Raw genomic sequence first — 15,879 nt, forward strand, 5'->3', positions numbered from 1 at the left:
TGCGAAACGTCTTTCCAATCAGCACAGGCCGAGTTCGAATTGCACCAATAGGGAGGCCTTTAATGGAGAGGCTCGGTCACGCCAGGCGGGGCCGCTCTGTGTCCGCGCCGGCGATTGGCGAGAGCTGACATCATCGTCGCGCAGCCCCCGGGACAGCGGCGGCGGGATTGGGTATCGTGGAGGGCGGAGCTCCTGGCTGGTCACGTGGGGGGAGGAGGAGTGGGGGGAGCCAAGCGGGGGAGGAGGGGGGAGGCTGGCAGCGGAGCTTTGAATAGGGAAGTTTTGCAGGGGTTACGCTTGCAGTCAGTCCGCTGTTTGCAAATATTGCGTGGGCTCGGCGCGCTGCGGGCTGCGGGAGGGTCCGGACCTGGCGTCCGATTGCAGCGCCATCCAGTTTGCATGAAACTTTCACCTGCGCTCCCGGGGACAGTTTCGGCTCCGACTCCTGATCGCTCACCTCCCTGTTTTCCCGACAGCGGGGACTGTCTTTTCCAACCCGACATGGATGTGCTCCCAATGTGTAGCATCTTCCAGGAACTACAGATTGTGCACGAAACGGGCTACTTCTCGGCTCTGCCGTCCCTGGAGGAATATTGGCAACAGGTAAATACGGATTTTTTTTTTTTCACGTGCCCGGTGCGCCGAGGAGGGAGTCGCGCGGAAGAGCAAGCAAGATGGTTGTTTGCTTGGAAGTGCATCTTTTTTTTTTTAATGATGATTAGCATTTGCCTAATTTTTAAAAATGATGATCTTAAGATGCCCTCCTGCTGCCTGGAATGATGAAGGCACTGTAGAGCGAGCCTTCGGCAGCGGGGAATAGAGTTGTCATTTGTGCGAAGGCGAGCTCTTGTTCCCAGTACGTTTTTCTGTATTTCTTTATTTTCCTAATTCCGAGCTTCCGAGCAGCATCCACCTGAGAGGGGAACCCCACATTCCTTTGGCCGATCCGGACCTGAACCGTTGGCACAAGTTTGGGGCTTGTACCAGCTCCAAACTCTACAGCTGGACTTTGTCATATGAACTGGCTTGCCTTGACTGCCAGAAGATTTGATTTAAGGATTTTGTTTTTGTTTTGATGTTTGTACAGCCATTTTTTTTAAGTCTCCTATTTTGCCTGCGGAACGCAGCAGCTTTTTTTTTTTTTTTTTTCCTCCAACTCAAGGCCATTTGCGGTTTCTTTTCCTTATGGATAATTTCTTAGCATTTGCCTATGTCTGCCTTGTTTTTCTTACCTGCTTTCCTTGTTGACTGCGCGGCGGTGTGTGTGTGGGGGGGCAGTGCTGTTTGCACACAAGTGACTTGTCAGTCATATGACAATGAGTCCATTCCTAGTTGCTTTGGGTCTTACTTCGGGGAAGAAAAATCTCGATTTCCGGCATTTTAGTGGAACTAGAATTTGGGGCAACGGAAGAAACATCCTCTTCCCCCCTTCCCCCCATTCTAAGTCTTAGGATTTTGTGAGTGGCAAGACAGTATCGAACACTTTTACCATTGTCTTTTTAAAACCACAGTTTGGTGGCTGTCTCTACCATTATGGGCTGGCTTTTTTATTTTTTCCTCCAAGTGAATTAGCAGATGATATATATTCTGTGGGTTTCACAACCTCCCAGGTTTTAAAACGCACGAAAAGAGAAGTGTTGGCTGAAACCTCCACAAGCCGGCTTAATTGTTCACAATCCTCTCTGCCTTCCTCTCCCCCTCCCCATTTTTCCTCCTCAAAGAAGCTGCTCCCTGGGACGTGATTGAAATTGATCTTAGTAGTTTCCTTTAGGCATTTGGGATTTGGGCAACAAGCCAGACTTGGCTCCTGGTCCCCTTCAGAGCCTTTTAAACTCCCAGAGAGCTGCGGTCAGGTCTCCACTGCTCATCAGCATAATGGAGATTTTAAATTAGCCAGTTGATTAAAGTTTAACAAGATCTTCATAAATGTGCTCGCCTTTTCTTAGGAATGTCAAGAATATGTGTGGCAGCCTCGAATCTGAATACCGTATGCACTGTAACAGACATTGAATTTGTGTGTGTGTATGTGGGGGGGGGAGACAAGCACACACACCCCCATCCTTGGCTTGTTCGTGCTTGCTGTGTGAAGCCTGTACAGGGAGGGGTTAGGATGTGTGTATACTGTGATAGAAGGCACATTGTTAAAGTCAGCATTAGCCCTTTTGCTGGTAGCCTGTGCTCAAGATGGTCTGTACCCTGATAACAATTTGTTGCAGTTTGGTGTCGAAATTTCTATCTGTAGAATAGAATTCATGGTGGCACAGACAGCCTTATATGGGCATGCAGGCAGACCTAGTGAAAAATCAGGGCCGACATAATTTAATCCTAAAATGTTTCCTACCGTTTTTCTTTTCCAGTGGCTAGAAAGTTTGAAATGGTGGGGAGAGGGGCTGCTGATCTCTGCAGTTGTGTAGCTCCTTGAAAGGTTGGTTGCGGGGCTGGGGAAGGGGCACCGTGTCCATGGCACACTGCATGTATATTTGAGCCGGGTCCTTATTTGGCTGCTGGTCAGAATTTCAAAAGGAAGTCTCCTTTGGCATTGTGTGAAAGAAATAGGAGTGATGACTCATACTGTTGTACTCTTGGCCAGGAGATAAAGTCCTTGTTCATTGTGGGACTCCCAGAAGGGCCAGGGAGTAATTTCCCCTTTCCATCCTTTACAATAGCAGATGGCCATTCTGGAAGAATTCACTTCTGTTGTTGAGGTTTCTTGTTTTTCTCTGGCCACTGTGAAGAAATCATTAAAGTTTGGTGGTATCCACAGTGCTGTACTTGGGAAATGACATTGAAAAATATACATATATACATACACACACACACACACACACACACACACACACACACACACACACATCCTAGTTGTCAGCTACACAGGAAATGGGAGGTTTCTCTTCAAATCTATTGATGTCCCTGAATACAGACAGATATCTGCTGTCTGTTCTCTGACTACAGCCAGCCCTCTATTGTAAGCTGTGTCCCCCAAGGGGGTCTTCAGACCACACCACACTGTGCTGTGCAATCTCTCCGTCCTGTTGCGTGAATAGTTGTGGATGGCTGGGGCTCTCTCATTGATGCGCATGGTTCTAGAGAATGTCAAAAGATCTGGTTAAACCTGTTAGGCTGGTGGGAGGGGGTGTGAAATGTGTAATGCTGATTTTCTTTGTGTGGTTTACCAAGATCCTCATTAGAAATGTCAACACTTGTAACTATAACAACAAAACAGGCCTAGTGATCATCACTCATTGTGGCCATTGGTCCAAGGCTGGAGAAACCAAGAGCGGTTTTGTCTCTGCTTTTCCTTCGTATTCCTAGAAACAGCTTTCCTCCAGCATTCATGAGGAAATAGACTCCCATTACAGAAGGTTTTGTGACCCGTATTACATGACACAGAAATAATTTATTTGTCCTTTGTTGCATGTTTTCTTTCTTTCTTTCTTTTATGTGCTTTCAGTTCCACTTTCAGTAGTCGTAACAATCACGTGCCTTCTTGTGGTTCCTTTTGCACAGACCTGCCTGGAGTTGGAACGCTATCTTCAGAGTGAGCCCTGCTACGTGTCAGCCTCTGAGATAAAATTTGACAGCCAAGAAGATCTGTGGACCAAAATCATTTTGGCTCGAGAGAAGAAGGAAGAATCAGAACTGAAGATTTCTTCTAGTCCCTCAGAAGACTCTCTGATCAGCCCAAGCTTTAATTATAACTTAGAGACCAACAGCCTGAACTCTGATGTCAGCAGCGAGTCTTCAGATAGCTCTGAGGAACTTTCGCCCACGACCAAATTTACCTCTGATCCCATCAGTGAAGTCTTAGTCAATTCAGGAAATATGAGCTCCTCTGTCATTTCCACACCTCCTTCTTCTCCAGAAGTGAACAGGGAATCTTCTCAGCTATGGGGCTGTGGGCCAGGAGACCTGCCCTCGCCACGGAAGGTTCACAGCGGGACTTCAGGGAAGTCTGGTGATAAGGGTAGCGGCGATGCCTCCCCAGATGGCAGAAGGAGGGTACATCGATGCCACTTTAACGGCTGCAGGAAAGTTTACACTAAAAGCTCCCACTTGAAAGCACATCAACGTACTCACACAGGTCAGTCCCCTCATGGGACCTGGGCAGTTGGTCAGCTGCTGGTGGGCGCCATTGAATTGTACCAGCCCTGGGAGGGAACCAGGGCTCCCCAGGCTGTGGTCACATGCAAGGAAATCCTCACTTCCTAAATTCTTGTCACTAAGGAATTGGGTCTTTTTGGAGTTCAGAGTAGAATCTAAAAAGACTGGACATTTGGATCAGATGACTGGTTCATGCTTTCAGATTACACAAGAGGCGAGATCACATTCTCCATCAACACCCAAAACGTTCACCCACTTGGTGTTCATTTCCCTATTGTACATGAATTGTGCTATGTTGGGTTGCTCCTCATGCTTTGTCATGTAAGTCCAGGATCAGGACAGAGTGTCCTTGGGCAGCATGGAGTTTGCTAGTGTTGACACTGGTATTTTGAGCCTGAGTGTGAGTAATAGTTTTGGCCAGTGCTCACTTACTGTGAATACTCTGTGTCACACAGCCATTTAAAACAAGGGCTTTCTTAATGCAATGCCACTACTTAGACTGGAAGTTCTGTTTGTTTGAAACCACCAGAACAGCATACAGGATAGGAGGGGAAGGGCCACAGGAAAGACACACGCTGTGAGTTCTTATCTTCCCAAGAAGATAGTCAGATTCTTGAAAGATGAAGTCAGGGCCCTGAAAAAGCACAAAGCTAGGAGAGGACGTGAGTGTTCCCCAAAACAAGACAGCTTTTGACTGGGGTTGATTTTAGCATCATATTTTTACTCACGTAGAATTTTATTCAATTCACACGTATAATTTAGCTAGGGAGTGATGTCAGTCTGCTTGTTTGATTGCCATTTAGAGACTGATCTGAAAGCCTCTGAATGAGGGTTCTCAGAAACTCATGATTTCAGTTTTGTAGAAATGTAGAAGGTCCCAGACGACTCATTCCACAGGGAAATGAGTAAGGAACCAGATAGTGCTGGAGGGGAATGTCTCCATGGAGAAAGCAATAAATCTCATCCCTCAGCAAGGCTGTGGGTTCTGCGGGCCGACACCTCACCCTGCAAGTATGTCAGCAGTCTGAGTAATTGTCATTGTTATGAGTTAACTTTGCTTTTGGTAGCATGGATCCATGGGACAGACAGACATCCTGCGTGATGTTAGTCACCTTTAGCTTGCCAAAGGTACTGTTTCTAAAGCATAGGGCTAGATCTTCAGGCTTCAGGGACCCCGCATTTGACTCTTCTCCTTTCCCTCATCACGTCAGTGAAATCACGGTGCCCTTGTCATGTGCTTTTCTTTCCTCAGGAGAAAAGCCTTACAGATGCTCATGGGAAGGTTGCGAGTGGCGTTTTGCAAGAAGTGATGAGTTAACCAGACACTTCCGAAAGCATACCGGTGCCAAGCCTTTTAAATGCTCTCACTGTGACAGGTACGTCAGTGAGAGCTTTGCAGGAAAAAAAAAAAAAAAAAAAGTATGGGATCATGGGAATGAGATAGGGCTAGAGCAGAGTAGGTGTGTGCAATAGACCTTGAAAAGAAGGCCAACAGTTTCCTGTTATTTGTTGGCATTTCTTTTAACTCTGGGGCTTCTTCAGAAATCTCTGACACATTGACTGTCAGTGTGCCAGATTTCTGCAATAAAAATGTCCAGGGGACTGTCTTTAAAATAGGCTCCCAACACAGTTTTCAAAATCAAAAACTCGAAGATGGGTTCAGTTTGGACTCTTCCATGGGACTTCTGAGATTTCCTGGCTGCTGTTTGATGACTTCTTAAACTTGTATTCCTCTGCCTTGGGGTTCCCTGTCCCTGAAGGAGCGTCAAAGAGTTGTACAGGGAAGAGTGGTAACTGTTCCACCTCACAATCCAGGAGGCAAAACCTAACAGTCTTTGTTTCTGATTTGCCTTTGTAGGTGTTTCTCCAGGTCCGACCACCTGGCCCTGCACATGAAGAGGCACCTCTGAGGGAGCAGAGGGAGCAGTCCTGTAGGCTAAAAGAGGCTTCCAGGCTGAGAGGCGGCCATGGAAGGAGGGATGCCTGTACCAGCCAAAGCATGCCATTTTGCTTCCTACCCAGTTACCTCCAGGGGCCTCTCTTTGGAAGGTCTTTTGAGGGCTACAAAAGTCATGTCAGAAGCGGCATAGCACCCACGGTGCATGGTGTTTGGGTGACCCCGGACTCACCACTGGTTCCTAACCTTCTGAGAGGCTCCTGAGCCTTTTGCCGTGAGCATGCGCACTGAGAATGTTAATGGGTGGGAGGACTGTATGTTGAGGATCTATTACTGACTGTATGGTGAGGCAGACTTTTTTTTTCCCCCTTGTGGTAGCAAATAACTGCAAGAGACAAAAAAAAGCAGTTTGAATGTTTTGTGTGTGAGGAGTATACGGAGGGATGAATTGACCACCAATCATTTCCTGAAGGGTGTCTGCACCTTAAAAAAAAAAAAAAAAAAAAATTAAAAAAAAAATTTAAAAAATTAAAAAAAAAAAAACAAAAAACAAAAAGATGAAAAAACTTGGAGGGTGGGAGTGGGAACTCAGGACCCCGTAGTGGTGAGTGTTACGGCCAGGGGGAACCCCTGTCCCCCTTTCCTGTATGAAAGGACTTTCTGGTGTCTGGTGCAGCTATAGAATGTGCAGTGTGTCAAGTAGCTTGTCTTACTGGCTACACGGAGCTCATTTGTAACCCATTGTATAAGCTGTATTTACAAATAACAGTGGTCATTTTCCCTTATAATACAAAAAAAAAAAAAAAAAAAAAAAGTCGTGCATGGTCTGGGGGAGCTATAAACTTTAACAATTTTTAAATAGGGTCTCCAATCTTGATTCCAATTAATAAGCAGCTATAAGACTGAATTTGTTTAGAATAATGATTCCTTAAGCCATTTAGGCCTGGCAAGACAAGACCCCCCGCCCCCCAGATCCTTCTATTTCGTAACACTCCCCGTGCAAAATGATATTGTGCAGTGTAGGCTTGTGTTTTCAATGACTCGGAATTTGAATTTGCTTTTTGGAGAATCTTAAGGTGCCCTTTTAAAGAAATTGGACACATGTCAAATGTCTAAGTGCTGGGGCCTGGAAATTACTGGTCTAATGTCACATTAGGCTAAGAACATAAACTTTTTTTCTCAGTCAGGTGGATCAAACCACTAAGCTTAGAAACCGTTTTTCTCATGCAGCTACGTCTCTCTTATTTATGCCTTGAGGACTATTTCTGGTTTTCTAGCTGTTAATGCACTGTTGACCTTCATAATGGTGCCTTATGCAACTGGCCCTTCTGTGGGGTCAAATACAGGGGTATGGGTGATGCATGCTTAATTAAGGCTCTTTTTTCACCTGGCATTGTACTGTATCAGTGTATAATACGGAAAACAAAACAAAACAAAAACAACAACAACAAAAACCACCTCTTTAAGATCCTCCACTATGACAAATAGGTGACAACTCCTTTGACATGTCAACATGTGTTCATTTCCAACAAACTTGACTGTCAGTGTTAAAATGGGGAAAAATAGACATGTTAATTGAAAACTAATTCTGTGACCATGAGACTCTTTTAAGAGACCTTGCACAATTGTACAGATCACACACACCGGCTGTATTTATTATGTAACATTTTCACACATATTAAAGATACAGAATTATTAAAAAAAATGTCAATATCTTGCTCAAAAGGCACAAGTTTTGGGTACCTGTCTAGCTATCTGTTGGTAATACTGAAAGTATACTGCTTTTTTTTTTAAAAGTGGATGAAATTTCTTGTGTATGTATATTTGTGTGTATAGTATGTGTATGTATGTGTGTATATATATATTATATATAGATAATATATAAATATTTTTTTAAGAAGAAACTAGAATGTTTAGCTAGAAAATTCTGCAGCCTGTGAAGAAGTATTTCAAAATGGCCATAAAGGAGGTTAAAAGAAATTTAAAACTATAACCTAACTTTTATAGAGGCTTTATCTTTAATTTAATAATTTGCTGAAGACATTTTCGGCGTTGAGTCTATTCCACCCTGCTGATTTTGCTAGTCATTATTGGCAAGTCTGGAATAGGGTACCTTTGGCCATTCAAAAGGGGCATGAACAAAATACTGGCCAACCAGCTGGACTCAGACACACAAAGGTTTTGATTTTACTTTCAGCCTTACTAGAAGATCTAACCTAAGAGTAAGCTGATCACAGGGATTGTTTTTTAGAATACTTTTTATGCAGATGAAACTATTTTTTCCAGCATGTAGATTCTCCCAGCTTTTTCAAGGAGTACTTTCCCGGAATTTGGCATACCACAGCATAGACAGCTGATATTTCTGATATTTCATCCAGCTGCTGGCTTTTTGGGTGTGGATCTTTACATATATATATATATATATATATATATATATATGAGAATGAGTCTTGCTGGGCTGGTATTTTGTTTGATCTTCCTGGAAATGAGCAATGATTAAAGCTCATGTAACTGTTATTTTTTGTTTTTGTTTTGTTTTTGTATCTGGGCTGATGAATACATTTCTCTACAGTACTGATTTCATTTTGCTTAAGGGGAAAATGCACTTTTGTTTGGCAATTCGAAATCCAAGCACTTGATTTGCTGGGTTTTGGAAAACTCCTTTTTTGGCCCTGCTGTGTGCTTATCCATAACAATTCCATTAAGTAAGAAGGTAAACAGAAGAGAAAAAACTTGTGCTGGCTCGTCTCACTTATGAAACACCGTAGCTGTTGTTTGACTGGGTGGGGCCGGCTGCCGTATGTGTCAATGCCTGTAATTTTCATAATACGCAAGTACATTCTGTTCAGGTGATAACTGAGCCTCAATCAAGCAGAAACTTTTGCTTGAAATTAAAAAAAAAAATTTCTATTAGTGAAATTTCTTTATTTCTTTTTTTTTGAAGCACCCTGTTATCTAAAGAATCTTTGTAAGATTTTTGTAAACTTTTGTTTTACAAGATTTTATTTGAAATTGTTTTTTGCGAGATTGTTATATTTCTGTATGAATGTATTTTTTATTCAAATAACATAAAAAGAATTCTTATCAGCATCTGGAGCCTGGTTGTTTTTCTGGGGTGCAGTTGGGGGAAGGGGGTTGTTAACAAATTCCTGCTGTGTTACTCAGCCTGGCTTCCTCTCCGGGAAATCACCATTGTGCAATTCTAAGGGCCATTTGCCTAGCTTGGTCTCAGCCTTCCTTGTCTTCCCACTTACCACAGCTGTCCCTGGAGCTAGAGGGAGGCTTTTGACATTGTTCCCCTCACCCCTCAAATGTACTGAATATGTTCCAAAGCCTGGCAATAACAGCCCCAGGCTTTTGGGGGCACAATAGGAAGAAACTTGTTTCATTTTTTTTTCTTCTTGTCGCTCAAGTCAGGGAGACTATTACAGTGCTGAGGCCTCTGCGAGTCCCTTTCACTTCGGAATCCAGCAATTCTTGTTCACTTAGCTCTTAGAGTTGGGCCAGTCTTTCTAGGTAGAGCCGGCCTCACACCTGGATGGCTTCTGTCTGGGAAGGCTAGAAGCGATCAGCTGATGACAAAGGGAAGTCAGGCCAAAAAGTCATCCCCACACACTCACTGAAGCCACTTTTTCCTGCACCCAGAGTTCCCAGGTTAGTTCAGTGAAGTAGGGCAGAAAGTCAAGATTGCCTTCTTATGTGATTTTATGACGTAGGAAAAAAAGGCATCTAAAATGCATTACCTATAGAGAGATTTAAGAAAAAAAAAAGAAAAGAAAAGAAATAGGCAGCTTATTGTATTCAAGCAATGCTTCAGTAGCTTGAGATGCTGGCTCCAGTTTTACTGTGTAGATCAGTGAGAGATGCATCTTGGAATCTTTTTGTATTCTGTAAGCCAATCAGTAGCCACAGGGCAAAATCAGTGCGTTCCTGTGGGGCCAGCTTCAATGCATTGTCCATTGTTCCACAGAAAGGGTGGTCTCCATTTTAGGTGCGGTATAATAATTTACTTCACAGTAGGTCATCATTTTGCTAAATGTGTATGGTTTATAATTATATATTTTGTAATTGGGGAGGAAAAATTTAAATGTGTACCCAGATTAGGAGTTGTTTTTTTTAATAACAGCAACTTGGAAGGGGTGTGTGATGGTGGGTCAGGGCATAAAGAGCTAGTGACATTTTTTGCCAGAATTCATGGGTGTGTGGCATTCCGAAGCACATGTCAGGCTGACTAACAGTTGGATTGCTTTGACCGTACAGTCTAAATAAAGTCTCGATAATATGTTCTCTCTCAGCTACTATTAAGACTAGACCGCGTTGTCATGCAAAGTCTGCTGAGCAGCTAAGTTATGTTCAAATAAGGCTGTTAGGAGAATCGCTGTGCGAGGCGTCAGCCACAGGGCTCAGCGTATTTGTGGAAGTATAAAGCATTTTCAGTATGCTTAACAAGTTTTTTGAAACCTAGCTAAAAGGAAGGGAGCATTTTTGCTCTAACGAGCTGTGTACTTTGGGGACAATTTGCTCAGCAACAATGGGCCTCCATTTGCTCCTTGCTAAAGCAGTTCAGGCTAGGTCACATGAATCTAGCATTTTCTATAGCACTACCATTCTGCGGTTCGTGAGTGCAGGGTGGACTTCAAATTACATGTTCACTATCCTCAGAGTTCTTGGCCCGGACCTAGGAAAGTTTCTCTCCTGTTACAGGAGAAAGTATTGTTGAAGAAAATTGCTCTGAAAATGGAAAACAGAATGTTCTCAAACTGCCCATTACTCCTTTAATTAAAGTTAAGTTGTTCATGCATTTGATGCTTGACAATATATAATTTTATTTAATTAAAATAAAAACTTTTTTGAAAAGTGCTATTGTACCCATTAAGGGACAATATTCTCCAGTTTCCCTCAATCCCTCAATTCTATTCCTTATCTAATAGGGCTTTTGTCCTGAGGGCAATGGAAGTGATTAAAGTCTCTTACTCTTATATTTTAATTGCCATAAAGAACACAGCTTCCATATGCAACTTTTTTATGTATGTATTATATCACCAGGAACTATTTCTTAATATTTGCTTATTTTAGGTGTTTATTTATATACTTATGTGTTTGTGTGATATATATATATATACTTATGCATATATACTTATGCGATATATATATACTTATGCATATATACTTATGTGATATATATATACTTATGCATATATACTTATGTGATATATATATACTTATGCATATATACTTATGTGATATATATATATACTTATGCATATATATATGCTTATGCATTTGTAGGTGTGAGTGTGTGTTTGCATGTACGCCTGTGTTCTTTAGAAAGGCTATCAGATGCCCTCTCCCATCAGAGTCCCCTTATTCCTCTGAAGAGGGTCTCTCCTGAAACTGAGGTTGTTGTCATCTTGGTTAGACTGGAAGTCATCTTATCCTGGGGTTCCTCCTGTCTCCACCCCTCTCAGAGCTGGGGATAGAGATATTTCCATGGGCACTGTGATCTGAACTTCTGTCTTCCTGTCTGCAGAACTACTGCTCTTAATGCCTGAGCTCTCTCTTCAGCTTTAAGGCTTGTAACAGAAGTCACAATTTTAAAATTCTATCCAGATCTGAGACAGATGGCAAGTGTTTTTGTTTGTTTGTTTGTTTGTTTTTAATACTTAAGAACACAGAGCACCATCAGAGATGTGACATCGTGCATTCATTGGCAGGAATCACCTAATGCACATAGTGGAGATACAATGAGAAGAAAGTGAGATGGGTGCATCCCACAAACGAGGCAATCCAGCAAAGTATTTAACTAGATTTATTTTATGGCAGGGTCTTTCCATTTCACTCTAATTTTAATTGGATTCGCCAAACTACTGTGAATGGAAAGAGACAAAGAATAGAACAAATCTGGGTCTCACGTGTCTATTCAGGAACCACTTTGGGCTGAACAGGCACGGAGGAATCCTCATTGAAAGACAGATTGAACTAAAATCCATAATGCCAATGGGAGACCTTTGCAGACTCTGGTTCAAACTCTACATCCCCTATGTAATCTATGCAAGGGAGCAAACTGTCATGTAAAGTCTAGAATTGTTCCTTAAATGGAGACCTCCTGAGTCAAACATTCCATGTACAATTAACCTGAAAAAAAACCTCTGATATCCACAAATAATAAATAGGAACCCATTACACTTTAAAGGATTGTTTCTCAAAAATGTGTCCTTTCTCACGACAATGTACCTTTGTAAGAGCGACCCATGGATCAACTAAGCTGAGCTCTGTTCCTTGGATTTCTTAAGTTTCACATTACCACACTTTTTTTCTGGTTGTGCAAGACTTGTTTCCAGTTGTGTAGGATAGTTAACACCACGTGTTGGCATGATCAATTACCTCCCTCAAACCAGGCACTTTACCCAAATGTCATTTTTCTGTTTGTGCTGGTGAGAAGAGAAAACAGGGTAGGTATGTCAAGAAAGAGATTCTGCGTGGCAAGTCTCTTGCAACAAGGAATTTGAAAACTCCAGTCCGCCCTACCTTTGCATGTATAGTGCCATCCACTGTCAAATAGCTTATGTATTTACAAGGCCAAAAACCCTAGCACACTGTCACGTGATGAGACATACAAGAGTTTGTAAACCTTTCCATTTAGCAAGTCAAATTCTTTACAGTAAGATTGCCACTGGACAAATTCTTTCCTTTAATAAAAATGGTGTGTTTTTTACTAATTCTTGGAGAATTAATGTTTTGAGCATAGGCCCTCTTCCCTTAACTCCCTTCAGATCCTCCCACTCAATTTTCTATTCTCTCGCGCTAGCTCTGTCTTTCATAACTAATTTACTTAATGTAAGTCAAGGAGAATAAATTATGGAGGATATTATTGATGGCTAATTGAAAACATTGTTCTATAATGGTTCTGATTTAAATATTTGTAACCATGCCTAGACATAAGGTGAAGAATAGAGAAGCTGTGAAGTGGCTTGTTAAATAACAGACTACTGGGAAGTCCTGCTTTCTAAAGTCACTCCTGATAATATCCCTTAGATATGAGAAGAGGTGAACTAACAGTTGAATGTAAACTTTCTCCATGAAGCTTTGAGGAGTACACATGTTCTCAAAGGACATGCCCCCACCTTCGGGGCTTCCCCAACATGTAAGGAGCTTCCTATTCCCACCAGGTTCAAGTGTGATAGAAATGAAGAACTATGGAACCAGAGAGTTACTTTCTTTACCTTTCAAGGAGATCAACAGAGCTTAAGGAGGTAGACCTGCCCATAGCTTCTCATGATTCACTATTAATTATCATGACCCGGACACTGAGCTTCCAGCAGTTAGGTAATGAGGGACATTGCTCTTCAGGACTTGAGTGTTTTCATTGTCAGAACCTGATAGTCAGACAAGTGTACTAGGAAGTATGAAAGGTGTTACCTAAGGCTTCTCACAGTCCTGCCTTTAGTTGTGAATTTTCTTGGAGACTTGTAACAGTAATACGATGCAGGAGCCACTGTCCTTGAAGGAATCTGTAGCTATGTATCTGCAAAGAGTAGGCACTTGTCTCTTGGCTGCTGTGAACAGTGGTGACTATTTTTGTATGGAACCTATAAGAAAACATTTCACTCACTTCTCAACTTGTGTTTTTCTTAACCCATTTTTAGATCTCTAAAACAGATACAGTGAAAGGCCACCAGAACTGTTGGAATATTAAAAATAAGTTGAATAGAGAACTGGATTCAGAATATAACCAATAGTTGATAATTGAACACCACTATTGTTATGGTATAGTAGGTAACTATTTCTTAATCAGAAGAACAAGTTTCATTCTTTCTGTTAAATTTAATTATATATGGATCTCTCCCCCTACCACCTGAAGATCAGCAATAGACGTCATTTACTCCCACTTACTTTGACAGCATAATTTCCTTGTACTTTCAGGGAATACACATAAACTATTATGCTATTTCTTAATGATCCACAAAGTAGTTTCCTCTGGAAATTCTTACTACACTGCTGAAATCTTTCAGGAAGGAAGTGCTGCAAGTTTTTGAGTAAAATGCTTTCAGGTCAAAAGCCAGGAACATACAGTCCAATTGCAGAAGGGAATTGGCCAATAGACCTTAAAAAGGGGCTAAATTCACTTTTTTTTTTTGAACAAAGGACAAAGCGCCCAGAAGTTCCAATTGTTACCACCATTTTCATAAGAACCTTTGAACTCTGAGATTGGAGCAATTCTAACTCTGGTGACTCAAGTCACCATTAAACAGATAGCGTGTCAAGGCCATTCAGCATCATTGCGTTCTTTATCACATTCTTTCCAGTGAAATGAGTGGTCAGTACCAGCTTCTCATATATTGCCTTGTATATTATGTGAGATGCCGACTTCATTTGGAGTGGTAAATTATAACTGGCATGCTTGCACTTCTATATTATTGGTTCATTTCCTTTATTCTACTCTATATTAATGAATTAGCTTTTGTTTACTTGCTTGTTGGTTATTTTTACTAGACTTCTTCTTATGTGCATCACTCCCAAGGTTGCACTACCTGAGCCTTGTGTCTTTATGATCCTTTATTAACATTAAAATATCACAAATTGGCTTTTGTACGATTGTATGATTCCTTTCTTATTTGTAGGATAGTCTCATCAACATTTCTGTTTCCAGCAATATGAAGAATAGTGGGCTGATGTTCACCTAGCTATTCATCTAGTGACTAGTGAGGGCTCCATTAGCATTTTACAGGGACAAGCTTGAGACAATGACCCCGTGTAGGTGAGTGTGAACAGTAACAGAGATATAGAGCAACCCATCACTTTGTACTATATCCCTACACTATTTTTAACTCTTTTTTTTTAAGTTTTCAAATTAGATACTGTAGAAGAGCCAGGAGTCCAAAAACAAAATCGGTTACAGACCTGTGTCTGTGTTCCGTTGTCTTCTGGTTGGGCTCTGCAGCGTCTTTTCACTACCTGCCAATGAACTTCATGCAAGCCAGCAATAGATAATCAAGAAACCAATATACTTACTCAGCAAGGAGTGATTATCTATTAAATTTTTATTTAAACTTGGTATGTATATGTACTGGGGGTCTCATGTTTTCCATGCCATGTGGCTAACAGAGCATCCATGAGTAAACTGTGGGTCACAATATATGACAAAGAAAATCATGTTACTGAATGTGAGGGTTTTAAAAGATTTGGCAATATTAAAATGTTTCTGGACATGCCATGACCAAAACCTAATTCAAAACCAAACATATAATGTCTCTGAGATGTTTCTGCAGCCTTCATCCATGTTGCAGCCTGAGAGTTTACTGGCGTCTTGATGCTGTGCTCACGCAGTGTGCACTGGTGTTCTGAGTGCCACCACACCACAGCGACATAATGCCAGTGACCACTGCCCGGAGTATCTCAGTTCAGAATCAAGACTACAGTGTGCTATGAATGGCAGAGACTTCACTGCATGCAGAGAGCTTTCTGCTGTAACAGAAACACAATGGTTTAATTACAAAGATCAGCAGCTTTTAATAACTTCATACGGTCATTCCTTAGCACGTAGAGATGAAATTAACATATCATTGGACTCCATTGTGTTAGAATGCTTAGTTTTGAATATTATTATTTGAATCACTGACCTGAGTTTCATGAAAAATTTCCATCTAATTTTGGCTTGAGATTAGGACTGAATTTCCAATAATTGCTGAAATGACCCTAAATATACTTCTCCTCTGTGAGACACACTTACGCAAAGCAACATTATCAACATTGATAGTTATAAAAATCAAAATATTGATCATCTTAGGAAAACATCAAAAGTACTCTGTGCACAATATTAAGTATTTAAGATTTAACTATGTTAAAAAATAGAAGATAATTAATGCATTAGTTTGCTTTCA

General features: G+C 41.5%; 1 protein-coding gene across 1 annotated transcript; it reads left to right on the forward strand.

Moving 5' to 3' along the window:
• The first annotated feature begins 253 nt into the window (after window positions 1-253).
• Klf6 (KLF transcription factor 6) lies at window positions 254-9,088 on the forward strand. The gene is made up of 4 exons (XM_021653237.2): window positions 254-603; window positions 3,508-4,081; window positions 5,354-5,477; window positions 5,960-9,088. The coding sequence occupies exons 1-4, from the start codon at window positions 400-402 to the stop codon at window positions 6,009-6,011; spliced, it is 954 nt and encodes a 317-aa protein (XP_021508912.1). The 5' UTR covers window positions 254-399; the 3' UTR covers window positions 6,012-9,088.
• The last annotated feature ends 6,791 nt before the right edge of the window (window positions 9,089-15,879 follow it).

This window comes from Meriones unguiculatus, chromosome 19, assembly GCF_030254825.1.
Source record: "Meriones unguiculatus strain TT.TT164.6M chromosome 19, Bangor_MerUng_6.1, whole genome shotgun sequence".
NCBI classification, from domain to species: domain Eukaryota; kingdom Metazoa; phylum Chordata; class Mammalia; order Rodentia; family Muridae; genus Meriones; species Meriones unguiculatus.

What these genes read in the sequence shown, in the direction of transcription:
- Klf6 (XM_021653237.2), top strand. Translation starts at nt 400, where the DNA reads ATGAAACTTTCACCTGCGCTCCCGGGGACAGTTTCGGCTCCGACTCCT. An exon ending in TGGAGGAATATTGGCAACAG is followed by an intron (nt 604 to 3,507) that starts GTAAATACGGAT and finishes CCTTTTGCACAG; the next exon opens with ACCTGCCTGGAGTTGGAACG. An exon ending in AAATGCTCTCACTGTGACAG is followed by an intron (nt 5,478 to 5,959) that starts GTACGTCAGTGA and finishes TTGCCTTTGTAG; the next exon opens with GTGTTTCTCCAGGTCCGACC.